General features: G+C 37.6%; 1 protein-coding gene across 15 annotated transcripts in view; it reads left to right on the plus strand.

Annotated features, from left to right (window-relative positions):
* Positions 1–19989, plus strand: part of PDE1A (phosphodiesterase 1A) — a 479731-nt gene that overhangs the window by 411677 nt on the left and 48065 nt on the right. For 4 of the 15 annotated variants that reach the window (XM_081580992.1, XM_081580994.1, XM_081581000.1 and 1 more), the window contains 4 exons: positions 8708–8789; positions 10849–10969; positions 12040–12185; positions 19160–19323. In XM_081580992.1, the coding sequence (XP_081437118.1) occupies positions 8708–8789; positions 10849–10969; positions 12040–12185; positions 19160–19206 (396 nt within the window). In that variant the 3' untranslated portion in view covers positions 19207–19323. Of the gene's footprint in view, positions 1–8707; positions 8790–10848; positions 10970–11997; positions 12186–15906; positions 15983–19159; positions 19324–19989 lie in introns of those variants that run through there. The other 11 variants (XR_014079800.1, XM_081580996.1, XM_081580997.1 and 8 more) reach the window with 5 other exon arrangements.

Genomic DNA, 19989 nt, shown 5'->3' on the forward strand with positions numbered 1-19989 from the left:
TTAACACACAGAAATCTCTTGCATTCCTATACTCCAATAATGAGAAAACAGAAAGAGAAATTAAGGAAACAATACCATTCACCATTGCAACAAAAAGAATAAAATACTTAGGAATATATCTACCTAAAGAAACAAAAGACTTATATATAGAAAACTGTAAAACACTGATGAAAGAAATCAAAGAGGACACAAACAGATGGAGAAATATACCGTGTTCATGGATTGGAAGAAATAATATAGTGAAAATGAGTATACTACCCAAAGCAATCTATAGATTCAATGCAATCCCTATCAAGCTACCAATGGTATTTTTCACAGAACTAGAACAAATCATCTCACAATTTGTATGGAAATATAAGAAACCTCAAATAGCCAAAGCAATCTTGAGGAAGAAGAATGGAACTGGAGGAATCAACCTGCCTGACTTCAGGCTCTACTACAAAGCCACAGTCATCAAGACAGTATGGTACTGGCACAAAGATAGAAATATAGATCAATGGAACAAAATAGAAAGCCCAGAGATAAACCCACGCACGTATGGACACCTTATCTTCGACAAAGGAGGCAAGAATATACAATGGAGAAAAGACAATCTCTTTAACAAGTGGTGCTGGGAAAACTGGTCAACTACTTGTAAAAGAATGAAACTAGAACACTTCCTAACACCGTACACAAAAACCATCTAGGACTTTCATAGCTAAAGGGGAAGTACATGACTGGCTTCAAAGCTTCAAAAGCTGACTCTCTTGTTAGGCGCTAATGCAACCAGTGACTTAAAGTTGAAACCATTGCTCATTTACTGTTCTGAAAATCCTTAGGGCCCTTAGTGTTAGTCGCTCAGTCGTATCCACCTCTTTGCAACCCTATGGACTGTAACCTGCCAGGCTCCTCCATCCATGGGATTTTCCAGGCAAGAATACTGGAGTGGATAGTCATTTCCTTTTCCAGGGGATCTTCCCAACCTAGGTATCGAACCTGGGTCTCCCACATTGTAGGCAGACTCTTTACCATCTGAGCCACCAGGGAAGCCCTTAAGAATTATGCTAAGTTTGTTCTACCTGTATTCTATAAATGGAACAATAAAGCCTGAATGACAGCACATCTGTTGACAATATGCTTTACTGAATATTTTAAGGCCATTGCTGAGATCCATTGCTCAGGAAAAGATTCCTTTTAAGTTATTACTGTTCGTTGGCAATGCACCAGTTATCTGAGAACTTTGATGGAGATGTACAAGATAATGTTGTTTTCATGCCTGTTAACACAACATCCATTCTGCAGCCATGGATCAAGGAATAATTTCCACTTTCAAGACTTATTATGTAAGAATTACATTTCATAAAACTATATCGGCCATAGATAGTGATTCCTCTGATGGATCTGAGCAAAGCAATTGAAAACCTTCTGGAAAGAATTCACTATTTCAGATGTCATTAAGAACATTTGTTATTCATGTAAAAAGTCAAGATATTGACATTAACAGGAAGGAAATGCTTATGACCAACCTAGATAGCATATTAAAAAACAGAGACATTACTTTGCCAACAAAGGTCCGTCTAGTCAAGGCTATGGTTTTTCTAGTAGTCATGTATGGATATGAGAGTTGGATTGTGAAGAAAGCTGAGCATTGAAGAATTGATGCTTTTGAACTGTGGTATTGGAGAAGACTCTTGAGAGTCCCTTGGACTGCAAGGAGATCCAACCAGTCCATCCTAAAGGAGATCAGTCCTGGGTGTTCATTGGAAGGACTGATGTTGAAGCTAAAACTCCAATACTTTGGCCACCTCATGCGAAGACTTGACTCATTGGAAAAGACCCTGATGCTGGAAAGGATTGGGGGCAGAAGGAGAAGGGGACAACAGAGGATGAGATGGCTGGATGGCATCACTGACTTGATGGACATGAGTTTGGGTAAACTCCGGGAGTTGGTAATGGACAGGGAGGCCTGGCGTGCTGCGATTCATGGGGTCACAAAGATTTGGACACGACTGAGCGACTGAACTGAACTGAATAAAAGTTGATTCTAACCCTCAGGGATGATTTGGAGGAGTGCAAGACTTCAGTGGAGGAAGTAACTGTAGATGTGGAAATAACAGGAAAGTTAGAATTAGATGTGAAGCCTGAAAATGTGACTGAATTGCTGCAATATCATAATAAGACTTTAATTCATGAGGAGTTGCTTCTGACAGATGAGCAAAAATATGATTTCTTGATATGGAAACTATTCATGGTGAAGATGCTGTGAAAATTGTTGAAATGACAACAGAGGATTTAGAATATTACATAAACTTAGTTGATAAAGCAGTGGCAGAGTTTGAGAGGGTTGACTTCAATTTTGAAAGAATTCTGCTATGGGTAAAATGCTGTCAAACAACACTACATGTTACAGAGATACCATTCATGAAAGGAAGAGTCAACTGATGTGCCACATTCATTGTGTTATTATTTTAAGAAATGGCACAGCCACCCCAACCTTTAGCAACTACCACCCTGATCAATAAGCAGCCATCAGTACTCAAAACCCTCCACTAGCAAAAAAGATTACAATTTACTGAAGACTCAGATGATGGCTAAAATTTCTATCAATAAAGTATTTTTTAATTAAGCTATGTATATTGCTTTTTTAGGCATAATGTAAGTACACACTTATTAGACTACATTAGACTACAGTATTGGAGAAGGAAATGGCAACCCACTCCAGTATTCTTGCCTGGAGAATCCCAGGGACGACAGAGCCTGGTGGGCTGCCATCTATGGGGTCGCACAGAGTCGGACACCACTGAAGCGATTAGCAGCAGCAGCAGACTACAGTATGGTATAAACATAATTTTTATATACACTAGGATACAAAAAAACCTCATAGCTCACTTTATTGCAATGCTTGCTTTATTTTGGTGGTCTGAAACCCAGCCTAGAATATCTCCAAGGTATACCTGTACTAGTTCTTTGTTATGGCCTTTAAAAGAAGAAATTCCAACAACCCCCAAGGGAATTGCTAGACAGACATAAACTATCACGCCTGAGCACATCAGGCTACTTGAGTTTCCAAGTTGATGGAACCACTTTCTCAACCTCTACCTACAGGCTCATCTCCAAGAAAAGATGCATTGATTCAGGGGCATAACTAAGTTCTTGGTTAAATAACTGAGTTTAGTGGTCTCTGTTCTGCTCTATTCAGTTGCTAAGTCAAGTCCAACTCTTTGCAACCCCAAGGACTACAGCACGCCAGGCTTCCCTGTCCTTCACTAGCTCCTAGAGTTTGATCAAATTCACATCCATTGAGTCTCTGATGCTATCTAACCATCTCATCCTCTGCTGCCCTCTTCTCCTCCAGCCCTCCATCTTTCCCAGCATCAGGGTCTTTTCCAATGAATCAGCTCTTCACATCAGGCAGCCAAAATTTGGAGTTTCAGCATTAGTCCTTCCAATGAATATTTAGGACTGATTTCCTTTGGAATGATTGGTTTGATCTCCTTGCTGTCCAAGGGACTCTCAAGAGTCTTCTCTAGCACCATAACTCAAAAGCATCAGTTCTTTGGTTCTCAGCCTTCTTTATGGTCCAGTTCTACATCAGTACATGTCTACTAGAAAAACCATAACTTTGACTATATAGACCTTTGTCAGCAAAGTGATATCTGTGTTTTTTTAATATGCTGTCTAGGTTTGTGATAACTTTCCTTCCAAGGAGGAAGCATCTTTTAATTTCATGGTTCAGTCACTGTTTGCAGTAATTTCGGAGCCCAAGAAAATAAAATCTGTCACTATTTTCACTTTTTCCCCTTCTATTTGCCATGAAATGATGGGACCAGATGCTCTGATCTTAGTTTTTTGAATGTTGAGTTTTAAGCCAGCTTTTTCACTCTCCTCTTTCACTGTTATCAGGAGGTTCTTTAATCCCTCTTCATTTTCTGCCATTAGGGTGGTATAATATGCATATCTGAGGTTGTTGATATTTCTCCCAGAAATCTTGATTCCAACTTGTGATTCATCCAGCTTGGCATTTTGTATGATATGCTCTGCACACCTAGGGCTTCCCAGGTAGCACAGGGGTAAAGAACCTGCCTGTCAACACAAGAGATGCCGGTTCAGTCCCTGGGTCGTAAAGATCCCCTGGAGGAGGGCATGGAAACCCAATCCAGTACTCCTACTGGAAAATTCCATGGACAGAGGAATCTGGCATGCTATAGTCCATGGCATCACCAAAAATTGAACATGACTGATCACATACATATACACTCTGCACATAAGTTAAATACGCAAGGTGACAACATACAGCCTTGTTGTATTCCTTTCCCAATTTTGAGCCTCTCCATTGTTCCATGTCAAGTTCTAACTGTTGCTTCTTGATCTACATACAGGTTTCTCAAGAAGCAAGTAAGGTGGACTCATATTCCCATCGCTTTAAGAATATTTCACGGTTGTTGTGACCACACAGTCAAAGACTTTAGTGTAGCCAATGAAGCAGAAGTAGATGTTTTTCTGGAATTCCCGTGCTTTCATCATGATCCAACAAATGTTGGCAATTTGACCTCTGGTTCTTCTGCCTTTTCTAAACCCAGCTTGTACATCTAGAAGTTCTCAGTTCATGTACTGCAGAAGCCTAGCTTGAATGATTTTGCACGTAACCTTGCTAGCATGTGAAATGAGTGCGATTGTGCATTAGTTTGAACATCCTTTAGCATTGCCCTTCTTTGGGACTGGAATGAAAATTGACCTTTTCCAGCCTTTTGGCCACTGCTGATATTTCCAAATTTGCTGATATATTGAGTGCAAAACCTTAACAGCATTATCTTTTAGGATTTTAATGACCTAGGGACCTAAAATTTTGTATCAGTCACTTGTCTGATTCAATGCATCAGAATATACATGTATTCAGTAAGTTTTTTATTTTTAAAGGTATTTTTTTGACCTCCTATGGTTAGCATCCTCAAATGAAAGCATAACCTCCAAAAATATATAAACCAGTTGACTTACACAGTGTCTATTGCTTTTGACCCTGATTTCACTTTGTTGAAAAGTGAATGTTCCCTATTCAGGGACAGAATAAGAAAATTGTTAAGTTTGCCAAACTCATCTTCAGGGATCCTGACTCTCTCTTTACATATCTTTCCCTTTCCCTTAGGAGTCTCTCTTGTCCTCTAGGGTTCCTGGTTCCCTCAGATTCTGGCTACAGGGCCCCCTACTAATCTTGTGCTCATAGCCTTCATTCATCCTAAAGAATAAATAACACTTTGAAATATTTATAAATAAATAATTAACTCACCTTAGCATTCAATGTATTTAGCAGTGGAAGTTTAATATTCTAAATCAACTGTGGAGTACAAGAAGCAAGTATAATATAAAATCTCCTGCTTCATCTGTAAGAAGATCAACCCTGCGTACGTTTGTCAAATGCCTAAGTCCTATATGAGAATTTTAGCATCCAGCATTTTATGAAATTTAGTTCACAGAAAATAAATCATCACAATGCCTTTTTAAGGCCCAAATGATCATTTTCAGGTCAAGGAATTTAAATGATATAAATCTACATCTTTTAAAATATCACCAACACTGTAACTGATAAAAGCAATTAATCATCTTTGCATATGTCAATTAGGAATTTACAGTATTGCATTTCCCGTGAAGCATATAGGTAGCTTTATTTCTATTTTAATAATAGTAATGTCATTTTATTTAACAAGCTATTAATGATATTATTCTTTTACTTATTCTCAACATGTTAAAATAAAATTCATAATAGTCTTTCAATCAAGCCCTCATACAGGTTGTCTTATTTCTATTTGTAGTCCCAAAGTCTCCTTTTCATTGAGGTTTGAAGCACAAGCCTCATCCTTAACTTATCCCAAGCCACCCCCATGCTGCCTACAAATTAATGTTTCAGAAACAGAATTCCTGTTATGTCAATTCCATCTAGGAAATAGAAAGGGAAAGCCAATGCCCCAGTCCATTAAAAGTAAATTAAGTACTAATCCTTTTCCTTGTAGTTTAACACCATCCAAGATATGAATCACACATCATAAATACCTCCAATTTGCAGGTGCTTTTGCTATTATGAATTACGATTTTTGCTGTTGTTGTTCAGTTGCTAAGTCATGTCCAACTCTTTGTGACCCCATGGACTACAGCACCCAGGTTCCTTGTCCTCCACTATCTTAATGAAGTTTGCTTAAATTCATGTCCATTGAGTCAGTGATGCTATCTAACCATCTCTGATTTTTATCAGTTAATATTTACTGACTACTGACTATATATTAGATAGTGTCCTTAAACTTCATATAAATTATCTTAGATAACCTCAGGATAACTCTATTAGATAGATATTATTATATCCTTATTCCTAAAATGAGTCAACTGAAATCACAGAGTTAGTTAACAGAGGAAGAGAATTCATTTCAGCAAAGTCTGTGATTGGTTTGTCTGAAGTAACAGAGATAGTAGTGATACAACTCTGTGTCTTGTGTCTCCAAGGCTAACAACACTAATAATTCACCTCCGTTTGTCCCTTAAGCCAAGTATAACTATTAATTCCAAAAGGAATGGATGTTATTCTCTTGGGAAATGATGAAATTTGCTGGGAGAGGTCACAGAAATTCTTTCTCTATTTTCTGTAAGTTGTGACATAGTGAAATGTTCCTATTTGTAGCTGCTTGGCCTACTAATTCTTTGGTGACCATATCTAGATCTTCCCAAGCAATTCTGATTTCAAACTTTCTGTCCCTGATAATCAGAGGCATGGTTCAGAGGAATTGCACCAGAAAATATCACCAGTAAAAACTTTAAAGCCAGACATTGACGTAATGTAAAGATCATGATGAAAAGATGTTAGAGAAAGCAGACAAAGGAAACTGAAGTTCTCAGATAGATGTTGCCTTGTAACATAGGTTTTGCCACTAAATGTAGGCCACTCCCTTTTGTCCCCTGATCTTAGGACCAGATCATATGTCCTAATAGTGGTCTTATGGGACTTCCCTGGTGGCTAAGATGATAAAGAATCCGCCTGCAATGTCAGAGACCCAGGTTCAATCCTTGGGTTGGGAAGATCCCCTGGAGGAGGGCATAGCAACCCACTCCAGTATTCTTGACTGGAGAATTCCATCTGTCCTCTCCCCTCTTCGAGAGGATACCCTCTAAGTATCCTCTCTCCTCTTTCAAATCTCCTTGAATGCAAAGAGCCAATGTTTGATAAAGCTTATCATAATTACAGTCTTTCCAGGTGGCACTAGTGGTAAAGTATCCACCTGCCAATGCAGGAAACAAGAAATGCAGGCTCTGTCCCTGGGTTGGGAAGATCCCCTGGAAGAGGAAATAGCAACCCACTCCAGTATTCTTGCCTGGAAAATTTCAAGGCCAGAGGAGCTTGGCAGGCTACAGTCCACGGGGTAACAAAGAGTCTGACACACCTAAGCAAGTGAGCATGCAGTCACACTACCATAGTAAAAAAGTTTTGTCCATAGTAGCCACCTTTAAATCTATTATCTTGTGATATTTAGCCCAAACAAAAATGGAGTTCTTCAATATTTGTGCCCAATTAATCTACAATTGATAAGATCAAATAGTAAAAAATCATTGATATTTCAATTTTCTCTGATAAGACTGCATTAAAATAAGATTTGATAAAGAATCTGCCTGCAATACAGGAGACCTGGGTTCGATCCCTGGGTTGGGAAGATCCGCTGGAGAAGGGAAAGGCTACCCACTCTAGTATTCTGGCCTGGAGAATTCCACAGACTGTATAGTCCATGGAGCCACAAAGAGTCAGACACGACTGAGTGATTTTCACTTACATGCAACACAATGTAAGAATATTGAATATGTTCCTCATTACTTGCTGTGGGAGTTTCAGTAAAACTTGGTTCATAGGTATATAGATCTTTCAAAATGCTCATACACTTTAAAAAAAAAAAAAGTGTTTAATTTTATTTATTTGACTGTACTGGGTCTTAGTTGCAGCATATGAATTCTTAAATGCAGTATTGGGATCCAGTTCCCCTAGCAGAAATCAAACACAGGCCCTCTGCTTTGGGAGTGTGGTGCCTTAGCCACTAGACCAACAAGCTGCTGCTGCTTAGTCACTTCAGTCACTTCCTACTCTGTGCGACCCTATGGACTGCAGCTTGCCAGGCTCCTCTGTCTATGGGATTCTCTAGACAAGAGTACTAGAGTGGGTTTCCATGCCCTCCTCCAGGGGATCTTCCTGACCCAGGGATTGAACCTGGGCCTCTCATATTGCAGGCTGATTCTTTACTGCTGAGCCAAGGAGGTCCCTTGTAAGTTTAAAAAGCAGTCCAATCGTGAATTCTTGTTACTGAAGATCTGCTGATGTTATTTGGCATTGGGGGAAAAAAGCAGAAAATTCAAGAGCTGGATTGTCAAATGCCAAATAACCACCAAGATGACTAGTTTGTGGTGACTTTAGAAAATTCCAAAGAACAAAGGTTTATCTCTCTAGAATACTAATGCAGAGTCTCCAGGTGCTGAAAATGTTCATGTCATTTTACTTCTTCAATGTGTGCCTTATACAACACATCCCCAAAAGGAGACCAACTCAGAAAGTTATACGAACTTGAATAACAGCTTTTGGTTTTATAATAAATACACAAAGCCAATTAAGAAATAAATATGCAACTTTTTAAGGCTTTTTATCTAAGCTGCTCTTATCTTAGTTTCTCCACACCAAGTCTGTACTAACAGGCTTTTCTTTCTGTAGGGAGATAAAGAAGCTGAATTAGGGCTTCCATTTTCCCCACTTTGCGATCGGAAGTCAACGATGGTGGCCCAGTCCCAAATAGGTAATACTGAGAACTGGTGGTCGTGGAGAGTGAGTGTGTGCCTGTTTGTTTTCAAATGGATACACAATGTTGTTCACTCATGAAAATCTACTCCATATGCAAGATAAATTTAATCTTTACACTGATCTATGTGGAGGTGAACGGTAAGAATTTTGAAACCTTCTCACAAAATGAATCAACAGAGCAGGGTTTGTAAATAGTTGTTATTCTCTTTGTAATCCTTTTATAAAATACAGAGCTTTCTTCTCTTTCTCTGCAAAAGACAGCATTTTTTGCTGTTTTGTTGCTGATTATTTTCTGTAATTTAATTCTTTGTGTATGGAATAATCCAATGAAAATATTAATGTATCCGTTCTGTTATCACTAAATTTGAATAATATGCCTAATGTACTAGCTCATATTCTTTTGGGAAAAAATTCTTAGGATGTGAATATGTTAGGGAAACCAACAACAGGCAATATGTAAAATGATACTGCTCCCAACCTTATTTATTCTTTTCATTTCTGTTTATGTTGGGAACTTCAAATCCAGCCCTTGATTAAAACATATTATTGCTATTGTTAATATATTAAAATGATATTCCCTGGGCCATTATCTTTATTTCTGACATATATGACCAATAAATGAAAGAATCACCGTCTTACCTCTGTAGTTGGTCCTGCATCACCTCCTCCAAAGTGGTGACCACCTGTCTGAAAGCTTCTTGCTCTCACCTGTCCCCCTTCCTACCCGTGTTCCAATAGCTGTTTTTCCTAGCTACCATAACACAGGTGCCTCTCATCATTTACAAGATGTGAATATGGCAGGTTAAGGGCCTCTGTGGGCAGACTGAGAAAAATTAAGTTTCTGAGGCTTGTTGCTGTTCTGTAATTGCTGCCATGTTAGTAAAGGTGACTCATTTGACAGTCTCTAGATCCCAAGCATTTAAAACCATAGATAAAACTTGAAGAACACCCTGGTGGTCAATTAACATTGACTTAACTTGAAGTCATCAATTAAGACACAAAACTACTGAAGTTTTTTTCAATTAAAAATGTACCTTAATTTACACTATGGTGAATCCAATTACTTGAAATGGGAATTACTTCATCCAAGTTTCTGATGAATAGGATATTTTTTAAATGTAGGTATTTCCCAGGACACTGCCATTTAAAAAGCATCCCCACAGTGTTCTCTTATATTCAGATGGTGGTCTGTTGCTCCCAGTTGTGTTTAAGGCAACAAACACTTGATTTCCAGCACCACACTTCTCCTGGGCCCTCGGGTGTTGAATGTACACGGAGCTTGTCCTCTTCTCCACCTAAACACAGGCAGTAAATGCTCCCTGGAGGACCATGCCCCATTCTCTGTGTGTGTCATTTTCTAGTTTGATGAGTACTTTAAATGTAAAAGTCTTTATTCAGTCCTGACAACTCAAAGTGGTGGGATTAATGCTGTCTCCCAGCGATATTACTGTTCTCTGACAGATTTAACAGAATACACCCACGCTCTGTGAACTAACATTTTATATCCTGAGAATAATAAACAGCTATTTGAAATATTACCTCACTGGCAGAAAGCTCTGACTGATATAGTATGAGAAAAAAAAAGTGGTTGCCTTCGTGTGGCTTGGAAAAACAGTTCAACTATTTAGTTTCTTTGGAGCTTGGATATTATTTCTTGTTAGTCAATAACAAAATTCAACAAATAAGTGAAGATTTTTTAGAAAGGAGGGTGATCCCTCTCATTAACAGTGAAAAACAAATTGACTCTGGTTAGTCTAAAATTATTGTTAAGAATAATATGAGGCTGAATATTAACAGGAAACTCAATACACTTGAGTTAGCAAGTTTAAATTGTATCCCATTTTCACTGCTTGAGAGATGATTTTGTAGAGCAGTTAAACTCTCCTAAAGATTGTGTTATTGGATTAAAATTCATTGCAAGGGGTAAGCTAAGCCAACATTGTAGTTGAAAATTGCTATCAAGAGCATCAGAATCTGAATTATTACTAATTTAGAATTTAGGAAATTGTAACGCTTGACTTTATTGATATTTATTTATGTTTTTGCTTTTATAGGTTTCATTGATTTCATAGTAGAACCAACATTTTCTCTTCTGACAGACTCAACAGAGAAAATTATTATTCCTCTTATAGAGGAAGACTCGAAAACTAAAACTCCTTCCTATGGAGCAAGCAGGTTTGATTGTTTTCTTTTTTGTGTGTCTTTTCTCTTTTACTTATAATTATCTTTATTACTCCTTACACTAAGCAGGAAATTCTTAGAAGAATTATTAGGTAGTATTGCCACCTAATGGCTCTATAATATATTGCATCTGCCTTTGAAATTAGGAACTTGATGTCCACTAGAAAAAATATCAAATTTTAATATTAAGGAGTATTACAGAATCGTATTCAGTATTCAGGAGAATAAATATTATTTGAATTTTTATTTAAATGTGTGAATTATATCTTGGATATATTAACATATCCAATCGTGGTAGGCAGTTGGGAGAGGGGAATTGTGTTGTGTTGCTAACAAACAAATCAATCACAGCCCACTTGTATATCTAGAAAGATGCCTACTTCAAAGTTAGCCTTTTAGATGACATGAATACAATGGATCTGGATAATGTGTAATAGTAAAGTCCATTTATATACAATTTAAAACATTTCAATCTAGATTTTTTTATTGATAAATGTGTTAAAAGATATTATTTAAAACGTCCAGTTGCAAAAAAATTATGCTAAATTCTTGCCCATGTGAACACATAGCTTTTCCTAATAACATACCAACAAGTTCCTTAAATGTTGCCCTCGTGAGGAAACAGAGGGGATGTTCTACCTGAGAAAGATTCAGGTTAGCCTGGCGATTAAATGATGGAAGGAGGGGCAGGGACAGTTATCTGACTTCGAGCTCCAGAATGCTGATGTCTCTTTTGTGATGTTCACCAGTGGACTCACCACTAAGTCAGCTTGTCTCAAGATTCTGCTCCTCTATTTAGGCCTCACCCACTGCCATCCCCACCCCATAACACAGGCTAGGGGATTATGACCTCCTGCTCTGGCCCTGTCCACAAGGGGAGGAAGGTGCGAGGTGCGCAGCACTGGGCCTGAGCTGCTGCCTTCCTGCTTCTCCAGCTGGTTTTGTAAAGTGTTTCAGGCTTTGCTTCCTCATCCCATATTCTGCCCTTGGCATTTTCTGGTTTCTTTGGTGGTTACTGTTAGCTCAATAACCTATATGTTATCTCACGTTGCTGATTCCTTTAGACGATCAAATATGAAAGGCACCACAAATGATGGAACCTATTCCCCCGACTACTCCCTTGCCAGCGTGGACCTTAAGAGCTTCAAAAACAATCTGGTGGACATCATCCAGCAGAACAAAGAGAGGTGGAAAGAGTTAGCTGCTCAAGGTACAGTTGTTTATGAGGCCTTCCTGCCATCCCTCTCTGTCCTAATGCCTCCTCTGAGATGTTGGATTGTTTTTCTCCCTAGATTTCCTCTTTTACAAAATATGCAAGCTCTTAGAGGTATTTATAATTTGGCTATTCATAAGAAAATTGACTATTCATAAGACTTTGACTATTCATAAGCAAATTGGTTTGTCTGTTAAATAAAAAGAAATTCTGCCCTGTTTGTGCCATGTAGGCTGTAGAAGTATTGACGTGGGTGACAGTAAAGTCGATGTGAAGGAAGGCTGGGACAATACAAGAGTGACAAAGTTTTACATGGCACAGTATCCTCCTGTTCATTTCTGGAGGTGCTTTTGATCCTGTGTTTCAGGCTTTCCAAATAGATTTTGTGTTGCACTAGGAAAGCAAGACTTTGTGTCAGAGATTTGAGTATTTTTTTTTTTCAGTTTTACTAAGTTATTTCTTTGGCTAACAGTTTTATTCATGAGTTGGAAAGATCATTTGTAATCTGCTACTGAAGAAATATGTCCCTGGCATATCATAGGTGCTTTAAAGTTATTTATTGAATGTGTTTTTGAATGAAAGAGTGAATGAATAAACTTCGCTTTGAATCTATTTATTCAGAAAGGAAAACAAATGAACATATTTTCAGAAATAGAAAGAAGACAGGAGGGAAACAAGATTTCTGAAATGCCTCCTATGTACCAAGCATTTTACATATATTATCCTATTTCCTTTTATAACTGTCTTTTGAAATAGAAAATATTACCCTCATTTTACAGTCTGGAAATAGAAGATCATACAGCTTCTAAGCACTAGAGTCAAAACTGATTCTCTACCCGAGGTTTTTCCCACTGCGTGCTATTATACTGTCCCGTATCTTTCAAAAAAGTATGAAAAAATTGAGTTGAAATATTTATATTCAACAAATGCAAGAATCTAGTTGACCAAAATGCACTCTTCCCTAAGAAAGTTTTAACTAAAATAAACAACCGCGAACCCCAAACATCAACCCATCACTTAGAACCTATTTGTTATAAAGGAAAACTCTGTGTCAGAATTGGATAAAGTACTACAATTGCTCTCTTTCTAATCAACTTTAAATAAAGCATAGAGCACTATGCTCTATTGAATATTGTGTTGCACACAGAGGTAAATTTTAGATTTACATAAAGTTCTCAACTTACATTTCTGAAATTGAATAATAATAACTCAGTCCTGCAGGTATAAAACGTAGAGCCAAGATTTGAACATAGGAAGTCTGGCTTTAAGCAAATTAAAGTCATAGAGCATTTTAATAATATAATTTCCAAGGGTACTTATGTAGAGCATTCATTATTTGAATAAAGAAACATGTTGAATTTTATTTGTAAAATTACATACTTGGTTTCTGTTTCCAATGCAATGGTAAACTAGATAAACTTAAAGAAATATGGTAAAAAACAACTAGCAACACTGGATGAAATATTGCTGAAAAGAAATTGGCACCCATAGTGAAAGTGAAAGTGTTAGTTGTATCTGACTCTGCGAACCCATGGACTGTAGCCCACCAGGCTCCTCTGTCCGTGGAATTCTCCAGGCAGGAATACTGAAGTGGGTAGCCATTTCCTTCTCCAGGGGATCGTCCTGACTCAGAGATCGAATCCAGGTCTCCAGCACTGCAGGCAGATGTCTTACCATCTGAGCCACCAGGGAAGCCCTGGCACCCGTAGGACCTGTTCAAATAAAGATTAAAACAGAAATTCAGAGAAATAAAGAAACTTTGGAGCCAGGATCTCTCCTGAGGGCATATGTTTCCTGAAGTCATGGGTTTGCAGACTGAATTTACTACCACATTGGGTTTATGCCAGAAGCGCAAATTTGGCTTTACATTTAAAAATTCTATTACTGCACTCATCATATGAATGATAAAGGAGAAAAATGTAAGACCTCAAAAGATGCAGAAAGAACATTCAAGAAAATTCAGTATCCATCCACTTTTTAAATTCAGAGGAACATTCCCTAATCTATTTTTGTTTTCCCACTTGTCTTGCCTTCATTTTTACTGCTTGAGGTTTCTTTTTTATCCCAATATATTTCCTTTATGGTTTGAAATATTGGTACTCTATCCCTATTATTTTCATAATTAATTAGAAAATGTTAAATCTAATAATAATAATAGTAATCAATAATCAATAGTAAATAACAGAAGAGTTAACCAGTAAGTTTATCTTTCCACCAAACAACAGAAAAACCGTAAAAAAAATTTTAACTGATATTTTATTTTTAAAAATTTTACAAATACAGACTTTCTATTTAGTAATTAAAATTTAAAACATCTTCTTGAAATTCAAGAGGACAATGTCTTTTTAACGTTGTTTTGAAAAATCAAGCTTGCGCAGGAAGACCCCTCCAACGTTCTTCCTCAGCCAGCCAGATATGTTCCTGAGATCGGTCGTGTCCAACTCTTTGCGACCCCATGGACTGTAGCCTACCAGATTCCTCTATCCATGGGATTTTCCAGGCAAGAATACTGGAGTGGATAGCTGTTCCCTTCTCCAGGAGATCTTCCCAACCCAGAGATTGAACCGGGGTCTCTTGCATTGTTGGCAGACGCTTTACCGTCTGAGCCACCAGGGAAGTCTCTTCAGATAACCATAGGAGAGCTATATCAGACCTTCCAGGTCTGTTTGATTCCTGGGATTTTTTTTGTTAAATTGTGATGGTCTAGCAGTTACTCCAAACTAGGACCACAATCTCACAAAGCTTGCAAAGCTTTGGAGTTTTCACATTTGTTCTAAACTAAATCCACCACTTTATATTGGAGAAACTGTGGGTTTTTTGTTTTGTTTTTTTTTTCTGGCTTATCCCAACACAAATTGTGTCTGCCTGTAGCAGCAAAGCTGGTTTCCATTCTCAAGCTGGTGCTGGTGGGAGAGGTTGAGAGCAGCTCCAGGCAAGAAGGTCCAGGTTCCTGCTGTTTGTTCCAGAATCTGCAGGAATTTTTCAAGAATAAATGCTTCTCAAAGTGTCCTGTTGCCTTGATTGATTTCCAGTGTGATGGAATAATTGTCTTTGTTCATGTTTTCCAATGCTGTGCTTCTTTTCTGTGCAGAAGAAACCCTTGGCCTCTTTATATCACACTCCACATTGGTTTTGGGAAAATTAAATAAGTTGATTTATATAATTTTCTTACAGGTACCTGAAATAGTAGCCATTACATGAATTGGCTTTTATTATTGTAATTATTACTTACTGTGCTTCTGCTATGTGTTCTTGGAATTAGGAGTACAGTAAAAAACAAAAAAAACTAGAGACACCTACCTTCAGGAAAGAATTCAAGTTAGGAGCAAGATTACAATTTAAATAAGGTGCACAGGAAAGATTTTACTGAGAAGGTAATAATGTAAATAAATACATGAAGGAGTTTAGAAAGACCTTTGAGGAGGTCTGGTGTAAGGTGTTGGGGAATAAGTTTTCAGACAGAGGAAATGACCAGCACTGGGAGGTGGAGCTTGGCTGACATGTGAGAAATAACAGGAGGCAAAAGAAACAGGGAAATTAGGCAAGTGGGAATAATGTAGGCAATGTGATAGATGGGTAACGTGACGCTACACCATTGGTTTGGGTCCAAGAGAGAAAGGAAACCTGATATATTTTGAAGAAGAAAACTAAAATGACAGGAACTGAAATTTTAAAAGGATTGCTCTGACTACAGAATGGAAACTATTATGTTTGTTAGGTAAAAATGAGAGTGGTGAGAAGGAGGCAAGAAGCTGCTGTTCATGACCCAGAACAAAGATGTGGGCTCATTACAGGTAATAGTTGTGGAGGGACAGTGTCTAAACTGTGGATACATGATCCAATAGGCATGAGTGGGAACGGATAGCACAGAGATTGGATTCTGGATATATTCTGAAAGTAGAACTGGTAGAATTTGTTAACAGATTAGATGTGCCATACGAAATCCAGAGAAGAGTCAAGAATAATGCCCAAGTTTTCGGTTTTCTTAAATGTTAACTGTGTATGAGTAAATTTCTATAATCATTTTGCAGAATACTTTGGCATTCTCTAGCAAAGCTGAGGATACAACGCTGTATTTCCCCACAATCTCACTTGCATGTTTTTACCTTAGAGAGACTTTTGCTCATGTGCATCAGAAGACATAAAACGTTCATTGCAGCATTGTTCATGAGTGCAAAAAACCTAAAAACAGTGGCAAAATGGATTCATAAACTGTGATTCTTATTCATGTTCATACAGCTGTTAATATAAACCTTTATTGTGAATATTAACAGGGATGAAAGACACAAGTAATGTTAAGCAAAATATGCAAGCTGCTGTGTAATATAGCAAGACACCATTTATAGAAAGTTTAAAAAACTAAAAACTGAATAATAGGTTTTAGAATACACACTAAAGAATGATAAGGGGAAATATTCATCGTTGTTCTAGGGAAAGGATGGAGAATTTATTTAGGAGTTAGTAATATATTATTTCTTTAGTTGAGTTCTAGACACACAGATGTTCATTTGGTGATTATGGTTATGCCTAACGTATATTCTTTATATATGTAACATAATCCATTTTTATGAATAGAGTATTTCATAATAAAAGATTTTTAAATGTGATCCGCTACAAAAACACAACAACCAAAACAGTCATCTGTCTTGAAGTCAGTGTGTATCAGATACTGCCATTGTAATTTCCCATTGCCATCATCTCTTGTCTGAAATATACTGAAGATGGTTTCCTTATTATAATTGCATTAAGATGAAAATAAGCAGGTTATATGATGCTGAGAACTTTGAAATATTAATTAAACATCAAGGTTCTGAGCAAATGTTTAATCATTGTTATGCTACCTCTCGACTTCCCTGGTGGCTCGGATGGTAAAAGCGTCTGCCTACAATGTGACAGACCAAGGTTCGATCCCTGGGTCAGGAAGATCCCCTTTGAGAAGGAAATGGCAACCCATTCCGGTACTCTTGCCTGGAAAATCCTATGGATGGACGGAGGAGACTAGTAGGCTACAGTCCATGGGGTCGCAAAGAGTCGGACACACTGAGAGACTTCACTTTCCCTTTCATGCTACCTCTGAAACTATATTTCATAGTTATCTCAAAAACATTCCACTAATCCTAGAGCTGTGGATGATATGGATGACTGGATTCCATGGTAGGTAGCTCCTGGGTCATCAATAAAACACTTAAAAAGAATAATTTCATTCAATAAGTCTTCAATTCAGGATCTAAGAACATCTGTTAAAGAATGTTGTATGAAAATTCATTCCTTTTTTAAACCTATTTTAAACTTTAGGCTTTTTATTTTGTATTGAGGTATGGCTGATTAACAATGTGATAGTCTCAGGTGAAGAGTGCAGGGACTCAGCCGTACATATACATGTATTCATTTTCCCCCAACTACCTCTCCCATCCAGGCTGCCACATAACACTGAGCAGAGTTCCATGTGCTAAACAGTAGATCCTTGTTAGTCATCCATTTTAAATATAACAGTGTGTACATGTCCATCCTAAACTCTCTAAGTATCCCTTCCCCCTGTCCTTTCCTCTGGATGAACTATAAGTTCATTCTCTGAGTCTGTGTGTCTCTTTCTCTTTTGTAAGTGCATCCGTATTATTTATTTTTAGATTCCACATATAAGGGATGTGGTACAATATTTCTTCTTCTCTGACTTCACTCAGTATGACAATCTCTAGGTCCATCCATGTTGCTACAAATGACATTATTTCATCCTTTTTAACGGTTGAGTAGTATTCCATTGTATACATGTACCACGTCTTCTTTAGCCATTCCTCTGTCAGGGAACATTTAGGTTGCTCCCATGTCTTTGCTATTGTCAGAAGTGCTGTAGTGAACATTGGGTGCATTTATCCTTTTGGATCATGTTTTTCTCTGGATATATGCCCAGGAGTGGGATTGCAGAGTCATGTGGTAGCTCTATTTCTATATTTTTACACATTCCTTTTTGATACGGGGTATTTTCAAAAAGTAAAGCCCTTGAATGGCAAACACAAAAAGGAAAAAATGCTTTCTTCCATCCCAAACTCGTTTTGGTTAAAGGTATCCATTTAGAGTGAGTAAATACCTTCATTATCTATTCAGCCTTCCTTAGCATCTTTGCCCAATCTCTACCTTCTGTACTACTTAAGAGCAGACAGGAGATTTTAAGAGAGTATGTGGCTGTCTTTCTACTGAGGCATGTGGAGGGAAATGGTGGAGAGAGTCACTTTTCTATTTCTACCTATGGATTTTCAGGCAAATCACATAACTTTCCTTACCCTCGATAAATGTTATTATTGGGAAAATCATATCTTTCCTAATGAAGGAGCAGACATTCCCATAAATTCTGACCAGTCTCCATTTATGCTCCAGAGTTCTGAATGTCTATAGTGCAGCACTGAGAACAAGGCATCAAGGAAATGAGAAAAAAGAGTACATTTGCCTAATTTGTCTATACCTGCGACCAGTGGGTGAGAGATACTCCCAATTAACCACCAAGAAAATCCTTTACAGAAAAGAAATATATACTTTATAAAGTGCCACGTAAGAGTAACTCATTTTCACTGGTGACCTGCCTTCCTATGTCATGAACAATGCCTGTGTCTGAAGCTGAGATGGAAGAGATTAGAAGCTGAGATTAGATTTTGTTTAGAACAGCCCCAAGTGGCAAACACAAATATCTGTTATCCCTCTAAGCAAAAGAGTTGCTTTTTTAAGTCACCTGAGAGTCTGGATTCTCTTTAGACATGAGAATTCCAAATTGACCTAGGTCCACTAAAACTAAAACCATAAATGAATCCCAGATCTGTTTTCTTTCCTATCTTCTCAAAGAGAATGTGTACTTGAGAAAAACTAGTTATGTCCCAGGGTGAAATCTGGGTGGTGAGTCTGCAATGGAATGCACTATGTTTCTTACTGTACTGAGTAATTTTATGATTTATTTGATATTGATTCAAACCCCAAAATACTAGGCACAAAGAAGATTAAGAAGTGGAAAAGGAGGCAACGTGGGAACTGAGACGCTACTGGAGTTGCATTGTGCACAAATCACAGCTGTTTAGAACCAGAAGGAAACCTAGAGCTAGCCTAAGGCAAGCGTGACATTTTAGAATATCTATTAAAAATGTCAAACGTACCAGTGCTTTCTAGTTTCTTTTTGTGACATATTCCCTACATAGTTGCTCTAGAGGCATAGAATGTCTTCAGTATAATATCATTCATCTAAAACTTTTGAAACCTACTTTGGCTTAGTAGCTCATATGCTCCACCAAAAAAAGGAAAATAATAGAGTTTTTATTAGAATCTCTTTGATATAAATTTGGGGGAATTGTCATCGTTATAATATTAAGTCATCCTATTCATATTTATCTTATCATGCTTATGTCTTCTTTCATGTTTATCAGAAAACTTATTTTTCTTTGGTAATAATAACAATAGTAATGATGACAGAAAATACTTGTTAGTGATATTAGATGTTAGGTACCCTAATACTAAGCATGTAATATATTATGTAATCACTTAATATATATAATTAATAATACTATATTTAAAATTCCTGAATATAGTTTGTTGGACTTTTCATCAGTACTGTATATTTTTATTGCTTTGTGAATGAGTATTTCTTTCAGGTGTTTAAAAATACAATTTGCCTTTGTATACTTTACTTCTACAAATCCCTGGAGGAGGGCATGGCAACCCACTCCAATATTCTTGCCTGAAGAATCCCATGGACAGAGGAGTCCACAGAGTTGCAAAGAGTCAGACATGACTGAACAACTTAGCAGGCACACACAGGCACTTC

The sequence above is a fragment of the Giraffa tippelskirchi genome, chromosome 3, assembly GCF_054371585.1.
Source record: "Giraffa tippelskirchi isolate mGirTip1 chromosome 3, T2T-mGirTip1v1.2.pri, whole genome shotgun sequence".
Classification (NCBI taxonomy): domain Eukaryota; kingdom Metazoa; phylum Chordata; class Mammalia; order Artiodactyla; family Giraffidae; genus Giraffa; species Giraffa tippelskirchi.